The sequence below is a fragment of the Triturus cristatus genome, chromosome 6 (genome assembly GCF_964204655.1).
Source record: "Triturus cristatus chromosome 6, aTriCri1.1, whole genome shotgun sequence".
Taxonomy (NCBI): Eukaryota; Metazoa; Chordata; class Amphibia; order Caudata; family Salamandridae; genus Triturus; species Triturus cristatus.
Genome location: NC_140589.1, coordinates 24380237 through 24394020, shown reverse-complemented (window position 1 = coordinate 24394020; position 13784 = coordinate 24380237). Strand labels below are relative to the sequence as shown.

General features: G+C 49.6%; 1 protein-coding gene across 1 annotated transcript in view; it reads right to left on the bottom strand.

Moving 5' to 3' along the window:
* Window positions 1–13784, bottom strand: part of LOC146813667 (solute carrier family 22 member 7-like) — a 226094-nt gene that overhangs the window by 122946 nt on the left and 89364 nt on the right. The window contains exon 2 of the mRNA XM_085610164.1: window positions 3549–3652. Coding sequence (XP_085466290.1) covers window positions 3549–3652 — 104 coding nt within the window. The remainder of the gene's footprint in view (window positions 1–3548; window positions 3653–13784) is intronic.

Sequence of the window (13784 nt, the reverse complement as noted above, 5' to 3'; positions counted from 1 at the left end):
CCCTCTCTTTCAGACACCGGGGAGGGTGGAAACGGGAGAGGTGAATTATACATACAGACTCTTATATCCAGACTTCAAGGGCCCTCTCTCTCACACACCAGGGACGGTGAAACAGGAGTGAATAATACACACAGACTCTTATACCAACACCTCAAGGGCCCTCTCTCTCACACACCAGGGAGGGTGAAACAGGAGAGGTGAATTATACATACAGACTCTTATACCAAGACCTCAAGGGCCCTCTCTCTCAGACACCAGGGAGCGTAAAACAGGAGAGGTGAATTATGCACACAGACTATTATACCAAGACCTCAAGGGCCCTCTCTGTCAGACCTCAGGGAGGGTGAAACAGGAGAGGTGAATTAGACACACAGACTCTTACACCAAGACCTCAAGGGCCCTCTCTCTCACACACAAGGGAGGGTGAAACAGGAGAGGTGAATTATACATATACATACAGACTCATACCAAGACCTCAAGGGCCCTCTCTCTCACACATGAGGGAGGGTGAAACAGGAGAAGTGAATTATACACACTGACTCTTATACCAACACCTCAAGGGCCCTCTCTCTCACACATGAGGGAGGGTGAAACAGGAGAGGTGAATTACACACACAGACTTATACCAAGACCTCAAGGGCCCTCTCTCTTACACACAAGGGAGGGTGAAACAGGAGAGGTGAATCATACACACAGACTCTTACACCAAGACCTCAAGGGCCCTCGTTATCAGACACCAGGGAGCGTGAAACAGGCGAGGTGAATTATACATACAGACTCCTCTACCAAGACCTAAGGGCACTCGCTGTCAGATACCAGGGAGGGTGGAAACAGTAGAGGTGAATTATACACACAGACTCTTAAACCAAGACCTCAAGGTGCCTCTATCTCACACACCAGAGAGAGTGAAACAGGAGAGGTGAATTATACACACAGACTCTAAAACCAAGACCTCAAGGTGCCTCTATCTCACACACCAGGGAGAGTGAAACAGGAGAGGTGAATTATACACACAGACTCTTAAACCAAGACCTCAAGGGCCCTCTCTCTTACACACCAGGGAGGGTGAAACAGGAGAGGTGAATTATACACACAGACTCTTACACCAAGACCTCAAGGGCCCTCTCTCTCAGACACCAGGGAGGGTGAAACAGGAGAGGTGAATTATACATACAGACTCTTCTACCAAGACCTCAAGGGCCCTCTCTCTCAGACACCAGGGAGGGTGAAACAGGAGAGGTGAATTATACATACAGACTCTTATACCAAGACCTCAAGGGCCCTCTCTCTCAGACACCAGGGAGGGTGAAACAGGAGAGGTGAATTATACATACAGACTCTTATACCAAGACCTCAAGGGCCCTCTCTTTCAGACACCGGGGAGGGTGGAAACGGGAGAGGTGAATTATACATACGGACTCTTACACCAAGACCTCAAGGGCCCTTTCTCTCAGACACCAGGGAGGGTGAAACAGGAGAGGTGAATTATACATACAGACTCTTATACCAAGACCTCAAGGGCCCTCTCTCTCAGACACCAGGGAGGGTGAAACAGGAGAGGTGAATTATACATACAGACTCTTATACCAAGACCTCAAGGGCCCTCCCTCTCAGACACCAGGCAGGGTGAAACAGGAGAGGTGTATTATACATACAGACTCTTATACCAAGACCTCAAGGGCCCTCTCTTTCAGACACCGGGGAGGGTGGAAACGGGAGAGGTGAATTATACATACAGACTCTTATATCCAGACTTCAAGGGCCCTCTCTCTCACACACCAGGGACGGTGAAACAGGAGTGAATAATACACACAGACTCTTATACCAACACCTCAAGGGCCCTCTCTCTCACACACCAGGGAGGGTGAAACAGGAGAGGTGAATTATACATACAGACTCTTATACCAAGACCTCAAGGGCCCTCTCTCTCAGACACCAGGGAGCGTAAAACAGGAGAGGTGAATTATGCACACAGACTATTATACCAAGACCTCAAGGGCCCTCTCTGTCAGACCTCAGGGAGGGTGAAACAGGAGAGGTGAATTAGACACACAGACTCTTACACCAAGACCTCAAGGGCCCTCTCTCTCACACACAAGGGAGGGTGAAACAGGAGAGGTGAATTATACATATACATACAGACTCATACCAAGACCTCAAGGGCCCTCTCTCTCACACATGAGGGAGGGTGAAACAGGAGAAGTGAATTATACACACTGACTCTTATACCAACACCTCAAGGGCCCTCTCTCTCACACATGAGGGAGGGTGAAACAGGAGAGGTGAATTACACACACAGGCTTATACCAAGACCTCAAGGGCCCTCTCTCTTACACACAAGGGAGGGTGAAACAGGAGAGGTGAATCATACACACAGACTCTTACACCAAGACCTCAAGGGCCCTCGTTATCAGACACCAGGGAGCGTGAAACAGGCGAGGTGAATTATACATACAGACTCCTCTACCAAGACCTAAGGGCACTCGCTGTCAGATACCAGGGAGGGTGGAAACAGTAGAGGTGAATTATACACACAGACTCTTAAACCAAGACCTCAAGGTGCCTCTATCTCACACACCAGAGAGAGTGAAACAGGAGAGGTGAATTATACACACAGACTCTAAAACCAAGACCTCAAGGTGCCTCTATCTCACACACCAGGGAGAGTGAAACAGGAGAGGTGAATTATACACACAGACTCTTAAACCAAGACCTCAAGGGCCCTCTCTCTTACACACCAGGGAGGGTGAAACAGGAGAGGTGAATTATACATACAGTCTCTTATACCAAGACCTCAAGGGCCCTCCTTCCTAGACACCAGGGAGGGTGGAAACGGGAGAGGTGAGTTATACATACATACTCTTACACCAAGACCTCAAGGGCCTTCCCACTCACACTCCAGGGATGGTGAAACAGGAGAAGTGAATTATACACACAGGCTCTTATACCAAGACCTCAAGTTCCCTCACTCTCACACGCCTGGGAGGGTGGAAACGGGAGAGGTGAATTATATGTACAGACTCTTATACCAAGACCTCAAGGGCCCTCTCTCTCACACACGAGGGAGGGTGAAACAGGAGAGGTGAATTATACATACAGTCTCATACCAAGACCTCAAGGGCCCTCTCTCTCACACACGAGGGAGGGTGAAACAGGAGAGGTGAATTATACATACAGACTCTTATACCAAGACCTCAAGGGCCCTCCTTCATAGACACCAGGGAGGGGGGAGACGGGAGAGGTGAATTATACATACAGACTCTTATACCAAGACCTCAAAGGCCCTCCCTCCTAGACACCAGGGAGAGTGGAAACGGGAGAGGTGAATTATATGTACAGACTTTTCAACCATTTTGTGAGAATTCAGGGACCTAAAAACTTGTAAAGATCAGCTCAATTGTCTTCTACTTCAGTAACCCATCTGGGGCCACGTTCTTTCACATCTATAGGGCTTTACTTCCTTGGATGGGGTTGTGCCCTCTCTGCTGTCTAGGGCTTTACTCCCCTATGTACGCTTCTCTACTCTCCGCCAAATAGGCTTCACCCACCTGTCTGACAAGTAGCCAAAGATGATGGCGCCCAACGTCACTCCCAAGAAGAAGAAGCTGGCCGAGGCCTGGTTCATCCATTTTCTGCTGCACACCAGATCCCACTGCAAATGGAGGAGAGGACATCACATGACAATAGGTCACAGGACACAGAGTGTGAAGGCTCTGCACATCAAGCAATGTTGAGTGATCTCTTGGCAATGGGTGAGTCCCAAGTAAGGTCCTCTGCCTACGGCGATGCCCAAGACCCAGAGCTAGATGCCCAGCTCACCTGGCATTGCTTCCTGCCACCCGCCACAATCCATATGCTATTATTTGTGTCTAATGAAAGTCACAACTCTGCACCTCACATTTAGGACTAACAGTGTCGGGCCTCAAGGACTTTGGGGGTATAGGATCTTGTTTGTGGTTCAGGAACATATTCATCCAGGCCTGGCACCATAGAGGGGCCACTCCCATTCGATACCCTCATGTTGTGAATATTCACCACAAATAAAGATGGGATATCTGTGTCTACGCGTAAGACCATTGTGACCAGCGCAAGGCAGATAGACACCAGTGACGTGGGCCATGCTTCCCGTAGAACATCAAGGCCAATATACAAGAGGGTATATTATCCAGGACGCCGTTAAAAATTATCACCGGTTTAGCGGCAGAAAACTGCCGCTAAAGCGGCGATAATAGGCTTGATAATATGCCCTTGGGAATTCCAATAGAAGCCCATGTTCTGGTGTCAACATGGGCTTCTATTGGAATTCTCAGCGGCATATTATCAAGCCCATTATCGCTGCTTTAGCAGTTTTCTGCTGCTAAACCGGCGATAATTTTTAACGCCGGCCTTGATAATATGCCCCCCAGTGAGTAAGTAGCGTCTTATACCCCACACAGGAGCTCGAGCACTTGCAGGGGGAGAATCACAAGAAACAGAGGGAGAAAACCAAACAACGCAAGAGAGAACAGGCGAGGGCTGAGTGAAATTTAGATTTTGCAAGAGCAATTTTACAAATTTTGAAGTTTTGTAAATGTAGCAAAACTTTGGTTGATGATGCGGAGTTCTGCAGGAAACACATTCCATGAGAATTGTTTTGCAAGAGACTTGTCCAGCTTAAGGTGAGTGTTTCCTTAAATTTTTTCAGCAAAACCTGCTTTTGTTCACGTGTTTGGGAGATCCATCCATGTTATCTACTTGTTCAGTTTGCTTTTCAGAACCAACATTTTAACTCCTCAAACTGGTTTTAAAATGAATTAACCTGGCACAACACATAACAAAGTCTTTGTTGGTACAAACATTCCAGAGTGTTGCATTACTGCTCATCGGGGTAAGGTGTAATAACATCTGTCACTGAAACTTTTGTTCACAGCCTCATGATCTATATAGGAAGGGCAGCGCCTTGAGTGCCTGCTGGTGGGATCAGCGCTATATAAATTGTGACGGGGATGAAGTGACATCAATCAATCATTACATTTGTAAAGCGTGCTACACACCCTATAGGGTCTCAAGGCGCTGGGGAGGGGGGGGTGCTACTGGTCGAAGAGCCAGGTCTTGAGGAGTCTTCTGAAGGCCAGCAGGTCCTGGGTCTGTCGTAGGATGGTGGGGAGAGTGTTCCAGGTCCTGGCGGCGAGGTAGGAGAAGGATCTGCCGCCGCCGGTGGCTTTCCGGATGCGGGGGACTGTGGCGAGGGCGAGGTTGGCTGATCGGAGGCTTCGGGTGGGGGCGTGGAAGCTGAGTCGGTCGTTGAGGTAGGTGGGTCCGGTGTTGTGCAGTGCTTTGTGTGCTTGGATGAGGAGCTTGAAGGTGATCCTTTTGTTGACGGGGAGCAAGTGCAGGCCTCTCAGGTGGGGTGTGATGTGGCTGCGGCGGGGGACGTCGAGGATGAGTCGGGCCGAGGCGTTCTGGATGCATTGGAGTCGTCTCAGGAGCTTGTTTGTAGTTCCTGAGTAGAGGGCGTTCCCGTAGTCGAGTCTGTTGGTGATGAGGGCCTGGGTGACGGTTTTTCTCGTGTCGAGGGGGATCCATTTGAAGATCCTGTGGAGCATCCGGAGGGTGTTGAAGCAGGACGCGGAGACGGCGTTGACTTGCCTGGTCATGGAGAGAGTGGAGTCGAGGATGACCCCCAGGTTGCGTGCGTGGTCCGTGGGTTCCGGGGCTGTGCCTAGCGATGTGGGCCACCAAGAGTCGTCCCAGGCTGATAGGGTGGGTCCGATAATGAGGACCTCCGTTTTGTCTGAGTTCAGCTTCAGTCTGCTGTCCTTCATCCAGTCGGCTACGGCCTTCATTCCTCTGTGGAGGTTAGCTTTGGCAGAGTGTGGGTCTTTGGTGAGGGATATGATATGTTGGGTGTCGTCGGCGTAGGAGATGATGTTGAGGTTGTGTTGTCGTGCGACGTGGGCGAGAGGAGCCATGTAGATATTGAACAGCGTCGGGCTGAGGGAGGATCCCTGTGGGACGCCACAGATGATCTCGGTGGTCTTAGAGCGGAAAGGTGGGTTCTGCCGGAGAGGAAGGATGTGGTCCAGGCCAGGGACTTCTCTTGGATGCCGGCGTCATGGAGGCGTGCTGATAGGGTGCGGTGGCAGACCGTGTCAAAGGCTGCTGATAGGTCCAGGAGGATGAAGGCGGCTGTTTCTCCTTTGTCCATCAGGGTCCGGATGTTGTCAGTGGCGGCGATGAGGGCGGTATCGGTGCTGTGGCTGCTGCGAAACCCGGATTGGGTAGGGTCCAGGATGTTGTTAGCTTCGAGGTAGCGGGTCAGCTGTTTGTTGACAATCTTCTCCGTCACTTTTGCCGGGAAAGGGAGCAGGGAGATGGGCCGGAAGTTCTTGAGGTCCTTGGGGTCTGCCTTGGGCTTCTTCAGGAGGGCGTTGATCTCGGCGTGATTCCATCTTTCTGGGAAGGTTGCTATCTCGAAGGAGCAGTTGATTGTTTTCCGGAGGTGGGGCGCGATGGTTGTGCTGGCTTTGTTGAAGACGTGGTGAGGGCAGGGGTCCGATGGGGATCCGGAGTGGATGGAGTTCATGGTTTTGATGGTGTCTTTGTCGCTGACGCTGGACCAGACAGTCAGGCGACTGATGCGAGTGGTAGTCGCAGGGGTGGTGGACTCGGTGGTGGGTGCGGGGGGGTCGGAGTTGAAGCTGTTGTGGATGTTGGTGATCTTGCGGTGGAAGAAGGTGGTGTAGTGAATCAGCCACTTTTGTGGTCTGACATCCTATGATGACCCTCAACCACCACCATTCTGTACTGACTTAAGTGTGTTATGTTACCTTAGCCTTAATGTAGGATGGGTTTGCATATGCCTGCATTTTTTCTGTCTTTTAGTGGAATAGTCTTTCCAAGAATAGAAGGTATGGGATGTTGAGGTGCAGTCTTGCGGGTGGTGGTGCACACATGTGCTCAATGTTGTATACTGAGGGATTAAGTGTATAATGTTATTTGGGTTAGGTGAATTATGACTTTGACCTATTGGCTCTAATGTCGTTCTGCCTTCTGACTTTACCTTGCTTCAAACTTTTCTGTGTGCACAGTGGTGCTTGTAAGTTGTGTGGATGGGAATTATAGGTGCGGACTATTGCCTTTGACAGGGCCTCATGTCTGACTCTGCCTTGCTGCTGCGTGCACAGCCGTGCTTGCAAGTTGTTTGGGTTATTCACATTCAAGGTCTTGGTGTTTTCCTGAGCGATTGTTTTTGTTTAGTGTTCCGTGGAAGGCCTTGTGAGAGCTTCGTCAAGACAGAGGCTGGAAGAAGTGCGAATGGAGGAAGAGACTTGAGAGCTCCTTACTGCCATGGAGATGCTTGCTTGGAACTTGGCCAGTTCTGGTAAAATTCCTCTGGCGGTGGGAGGAGGAGGTCTTTCACGAATCTTCTAGTGTGTTTATAGCTGAGGGTTGCAGGCTGAGAAACTGGGAGTTTGGATTCCGAGCGAGGGCAGACGTGTCTATCTCGGATTGAACCCTGGCTTGCTGAGCTCTGATCCCCGGCTGTAATTCCCCCAGTCAGAAGTGGGCAGTGTATGCACCAGGTGATGTATTGAGTTGTGTGGTTCTTTGATCATTGGAGGTGTTTTCTTTGTGGTGTGGGAGGTGCACATCCAGAGTACTCCTCTGCTCTCTATATATGTATATCTTTTTGATCTCTTGCAGGACGTCCAGTGTACCTTATCTTATATCAGTTATTGCTTGTTTATTAATCAGTATTATAGTTTGCTCAGTTATTGATTCATGCCTTTAGATTATAAGTTTGCTACATATATTTGAATCTTATGCAGTTGGTATCTGGGATAGACTTTGTTTAGATAGTATTATGTAATAAACCCCAAGCCTTATTCTAAAAGTGATAGAGTCTTTGCATTTTGTTAAATAAAACCCATTTTCAAAAGGTGCTGTTTGTTTTGTGTTGAAGTCTTGCTGTGCCAGGAGTGGTAAGACTTGCTCAAAAGTGTATATTATTCAAAGGTGCAGTAGTATATTTGCCTCCCAGGTGGGAGTGCAGGGATTGGGTGTGGGTTATTGGTGAGAAGCCACATTCAAAACAGGTGGCCAGGGAGTCGCACAGGTCTTGAGATGGCGGGATGTCGTTGGTGTTGGAGCTCAGGTTGGAGAGTTCTTTCACGATGCTGAAGAGCTCTTTGGTGTTGTGTGCGTTGTTGTCTAGGCGGTCCTTGAAGGCGGTCTTCTTGGCGGTCCTGATGAGTTGGTGGAGTCTGCGGGTTGCGCTCTTGAGGGCTGTGTGGTTGTCTGGCGGTCGGTCGTGGAGCCATTTCTTCTCCAGCTTCCGACAGGTGTGCTTGGAGATCCGGAGGTCCTCGGTGAACCAGGCGGCTTTCTTGTTGGTGCGGTTGGTTGTAGTGTTTTTGAAGGGGGAGAGGACATCGGCGCAGTCGTTGATCCACTGAGCGAGGTTGGTCACAGCGGTGTCTGGGTCGGTGGGGTTGGTGGGTGGTCTCAGGGCGAGGGCGATAGTCAGTTGGTCCTCGGTGATCTTGCCCCAGCGGCGGCGTGGTGGCTGTTGGGTGCGGTGGTGTGTGGTGGGTTTTCTGAAGGTGAAGTGGACGCATCTGTGGTCGGTCCAGTGTGGTTCGGTGGTGTGGTTGAAGGAGACGTGGGGGCTAGCGGAAAAGATGAGGTCGAGCGTGTGTCCAGCGGCGTGAGTAGGTGTCGTTACGAGCTGTTTGAGTCCGAGGTTGGCGAGGTTGTCAATCAGGGCGGTGGAGTTGGCGTCGTTGTTGTTCTCGAGGTGGAAGTTCAGGTCCCCGAGGAGGATGTAGTCCGTGGAAGCGAGGGCATGGGTGCTGATGAGGTCAGCGATGGTGTCGCTGAACTGTGGGCAGAGTCCGGGAGGTCTGTAGATGAGCGTTCCTCTGAGGGTGGTGTTGAGGTCGGTGTGGATCTGGAAGTGCATGTGCTCGGCGGTGGTGAGGGTGTAGTCGGTGTTCGTTGAGATTTTGATGGAGTCTTTGTGGATGATGGCGAGGCGATTCCTCCTCCCACTCCGTATGAGGGCAGAGGGAGGGAGGAGCAGCTGGGAGGTGGGAGCGGGGCGGCCAATGGCAGTGGAGGGGGCGGGGCCGCAGGGGCTCAGCAGCGGGGGAAAAAAGCGGAGAAAAAACGGCGGGAGAAAACGAGAAAAAAGACGGCGGGAGAGGCGGCAAGGGACTCGGAGGGAGGGGGGGACAACAGGGCACAGGGGTACAGAAGAGCAGAACACAGGGGCACAGAATACAAACGCAGTGGTACAGAATCAAAAAAGGCACTGTGGCACAGAGTGCAGAGCAAAAGCGGCAGGGGTACAGAAATGTAAAAAGGAGGGGGCAGTCAGGCGGCAAAAGCGACAGGGGTACAGACAAGTGAAGGAGAGGGCAGCGGAGGTTCAACCCACAGGGGGCTGCGTGGCGGATTGGGGGAGCGACCTGCCTGGTGACAGGGTCAAAAGTGGCTCTCTACCATCGCTTCGCGGACTCCATATGAGGGCAGAGGGAGGGAGGAGCAGCTGGGAGGTGGGAGCGGGGAGGCCAATGGGAGTGGAGGGGGCGGGGCCGCAGGGGCTCAGCGGCGGGGGAAAAAGCGGAGAAAAAACGGCGGGAGAAAACGAGAAAAAAGACGGCGGGAGAGGCGGCGAGGGACTCGTAGGGAGGGGGGGACAACAGGACACAGAGGTACAGAAGAGCAGAACACAGGGGCACAGAATACAAACGCAGTGGTACAGAATCAAAAAAGGCACAGTGGCACAGAGTGCAGAGCAAAAGCGGCAGGGGTACAGAAATGTAAAAAGGAGGGGGCAGTCAGGCGGCAAAAGCAGCAGGGGTACAGACAAGTGAAGGAGAGGGCACCGGAGGTTCAACCCACAGGGGGCTGCGTGGTGGATGGGGGGAGCAACCTGCCTGGTGACAGGGTTGTGGAAATGTGGATTTTCCTGATCAGTTATGTCCCCTATCTTGGACCCCAACGGTTCTATATGCATGTTACAAGTACATGTATGTTCCCTCCAGTTCCAGTTTCTAAGACGCAAACATATGTGTGTCTACCGTCAACATGTTCTCTGTCAGATCCGCCATCAATGGGCTGGATATTCGATTCCTAAGTATGAAAGGCCACCGACTTTATATGGCTAAGTTACTCCATTTTTACAGTTCAGGCGAGTAGGCCCGATTCTGTCCTCGAAGCCTTTCCCTGCTCTCTGTCTCTGACAAGCGTCAGCTTGAGCTCGCAGCTGCATCCATGAACTTTGTCCTACTCCCTGTGCAGCTAACGGTGCCTGCCTCGGCCAGTTTTAGCATGTCTGCCAAGAAGTTGTATTTCACCTTCGAATTATCTATTTTGCTCTTCAGCCGATGCATTCCTGTCCAGTGATTTAGGTAAACATTTCCTTTAGCTCACAAGCAGAGGACTCAGCCTTTCCGTCCTCCTGCAAGTGATTCATAGCCCTGTTGCCATGGAAAGTTTTCTGCCCCTCGCATCTCATATAGACACTTAGACGCTTGTACACGCACACAGTCAGTATAGAATAGATTCTGTCCGAGAGTCTCTTCCTTGTGGATAACATAGTTCTTTAAACATAGGATGTTAGATATGATTTGGGATTAGGATGACTTGACCCCAGACTTCTCGTCTCCACATGTAGAGCTAAATGTCAAGTCCCCTTCACCCCCTAGTTGCACGTCAATTACACGTCATGCTGCCGCGCGCGCATCTATGCCAAGTATTATCTTATAGATCCACCTATGTCTGATAATTCTAACCAATCATGTTTCTTTTATTCCTTATTACGCCTAGTTTCGTTTATGTCACTTTTCTTATCAAATGTTACGCCTCCTACATTCGTTTCATTATAATGTAATAACTATAAAAATGTATGTCTAATAATAAAGAATCGTACTTCACTTCCTGAACCTTCTTGGTGACGGAACCTGAAGGCCGCCACTCGAGTCGGCCATTTTGGAATAAAGCCCATTCAGAAACCTCTTATACCACGGATTCTGCCTCTCATTATTCTGAGCTATTTGTTAAAGTTCTCGCATGAAATTCAGATTGGTAATGAGCAGAATTTTATTTACCACATAATGGCGCCCGAAGAGGGACACCTTCTCATCTCACGCGCCGGCGGTGCGTTGCAGGCCCGGTCTCCTGCCACAGCTGGACGGACCATAAACGCGTACCAGCAGGATTTCCTGTAGCTCCCTCCGGTCAAGCGGGGGCGACTGAGGCTGCGATCAACCCAGACGAGGCGGTGAGAAGCGCAAGGTATCCCGACCAGAGCCTAGCTGAGAGAGCAAGATCCGAGGTACACAGAGGCCCACCAGGTCTTCCGAAGCCCCGATGTCCAGATGTCCGATGTCCGAAATCAAGTCCAGTCTCCGAGGCCTTTCGTTGTGAGCTACTCGGTGAGTACCATCGCCGGGGAGGCGTGTTGACGTGCACATAGGTTGTGCCGGTCAAGACGGATTTGGGTACACAAATCCGGTCTGCACTGTTTAGCAGTGTATATGTACGGTTTAGCCGTATATCAAGTATTCCGAAGCATCAAGAATTCTGCTTGGTGATTAGTCATGCAGACTGTCATCATTGTTGGTCAGTTTTAAATGTTTAGTGTTTTATTCTTAACGTGCTTGATGTTCTGCATATTGTGGTATGAATGATTGTTTTACTGTGCTTTGTTCATTATTGTGTTTTTGTCCTAAGTGCGTTCAAGATTAAGTATCAGATCAGTTCCGTTCAAGAGTAAGTACCAGATTAGCTGTTGTCAATATGCCGCTCTTTTCAAAATTGAGACAGATTACTACTAGAAAAGGGGTGCTTGAAGAGGCAGTCCCTATTCCTCCTAGGGACACTCCAGGACATTTCATGTACCATAAACATGGCTTAGATGCCATATTATTTCTAGATCTATGGGTGGACTACACCAAAGAGTTACCAGAGAATCAGAGATGGCCCGTAGCTGGGACCTGGGATGCAGACTGTATCATGAAAGTAGAAGAAGAGTTGTGGAAGAGGAAAGCTAGACAGTCACAGAAAGACGCTATTGAATTATGGCGTAAAGAGTCGCATAGGCGCACCGAAAAGGCGCTAAGACAGGAAGAGAGAAGTAAAGAAAGTGCAAATAAGGTTCGAGAGAAGCAGTTGATTGAAGAAGGTACACGAGTACAAGCAGAACAAACAGAGAGGCAAAGAAATGCCCTTATGAAAGGGATGTATCCCCTTCTGGCCGAAGGTTTGCCTCAAGCCACTACGGCCATACCTAAAGACTTGCCAACCCCATTGTTTCCAATAAAAGTACATCCTAAAGGACATCCTAGAACGGCAGAAGATATTTTTCTTTCCTCATATTTAGATGATACAGTTCCCGAATATGCTAACCCCGCACCGCACAGATCGGCTGCTGGGGGGGCTCAACGTCAAGATCAAGTTCTTGTCCCGGTACCACAGCAAGCTCCGACACAAGTCACGACACAAGCTCCGGCAAGCACATCTGCTTCCGCGTCTGTCCCCGCAACTGTTTCCACAGCCGTGTCTACACCTGTAGTGGCTGTAGCACGTTCAACGAATCCTTTCACGTTCGATACCTCAGAGGGGGCTACTGGAGGTGCTACTAGCCTTCCTTTTACGCCACCCAGAGGGAGTAAATTTTCTTTTCAGGAATCAGCACATGCACGTACGCCCAAACTTATAAATAACCGTACGCTTAAGGATCTTATGGTAGATTGCAGATATGACCCGGTGCCTGGTAAAGGGGATGAAATGATTATAACATCGTTACGTATTAGACGAGCTGCGTTATTTCTAGGAAGGCTGCCAGGAATGGCCGCGCATTTAGATAACATATATCATTTTGTCCAAACAGGGAAAGATCCTGAATGCATTAACAGAGCTATGGAATATCAGAAAGTTGAGATACAGGGAGAATTGTTACGTTTCTTCGTAAATTGTGTGATCAGAAATGAAGACCGACCGGGGGTAGACCCGGGAATAATGCAGATCCTCACTAAATGGAGTCAGAATATATCCGATGGAAAACATGATAAACAAGGAAGTATAGTAGCCATGTGCCGAAAAATTAGGAAAGAAGTAGAACGCATACATGCAGAGAGATTGGAAACAGACGAGTTTGAACAAAATGAAGAGTCCGACTCAGGAGATTCAGGAAGACAGGCAGACACCATAGCCTATGTGGGCAGAGGAAGGTCCTGCAATAATACCGGAGGTTTTTCTGATCCGATACACTCTACACGTCCAACTATAATAAATATGAAATCTCCCGAGCGTTTGTTTCAAGCCGCAGATAAAATACTCCGGGAACGAAGGGGTTACCACCTCCTCGATTCTATGGACGAACAAGAATTAGCAAGGGCAGCTGTTCATTGGATGGACAGTCCCGGTAAATATGGTGACGTGACAGTAGCACACGCGTTTTTGAACCTCAGTCCAGACGAACAATGTTTAGCTGGGATTTATATGATCCAGCAACTTCTTATACAATATAAGAGCCAACATGCTGATCCTGGTCCCTTACCTGATATGCTAACAGAACTTCTCACGAATAGATGGAGAGGATCCAGTAACAAGTTAATTAAAGAAATATTAATGTCACGTAAACAGTACATTCTCTTAGAAAATGCGGATCCTTTTTCGATCCCCAACAAAGAAGGAACACTGTACTACATGGATAGACAGAATCCCTTACGAGAGGTGCACCCGATAAAGGGCGATGATAATGAGTTTCATCGTGTATTTGTTTATACACCCAT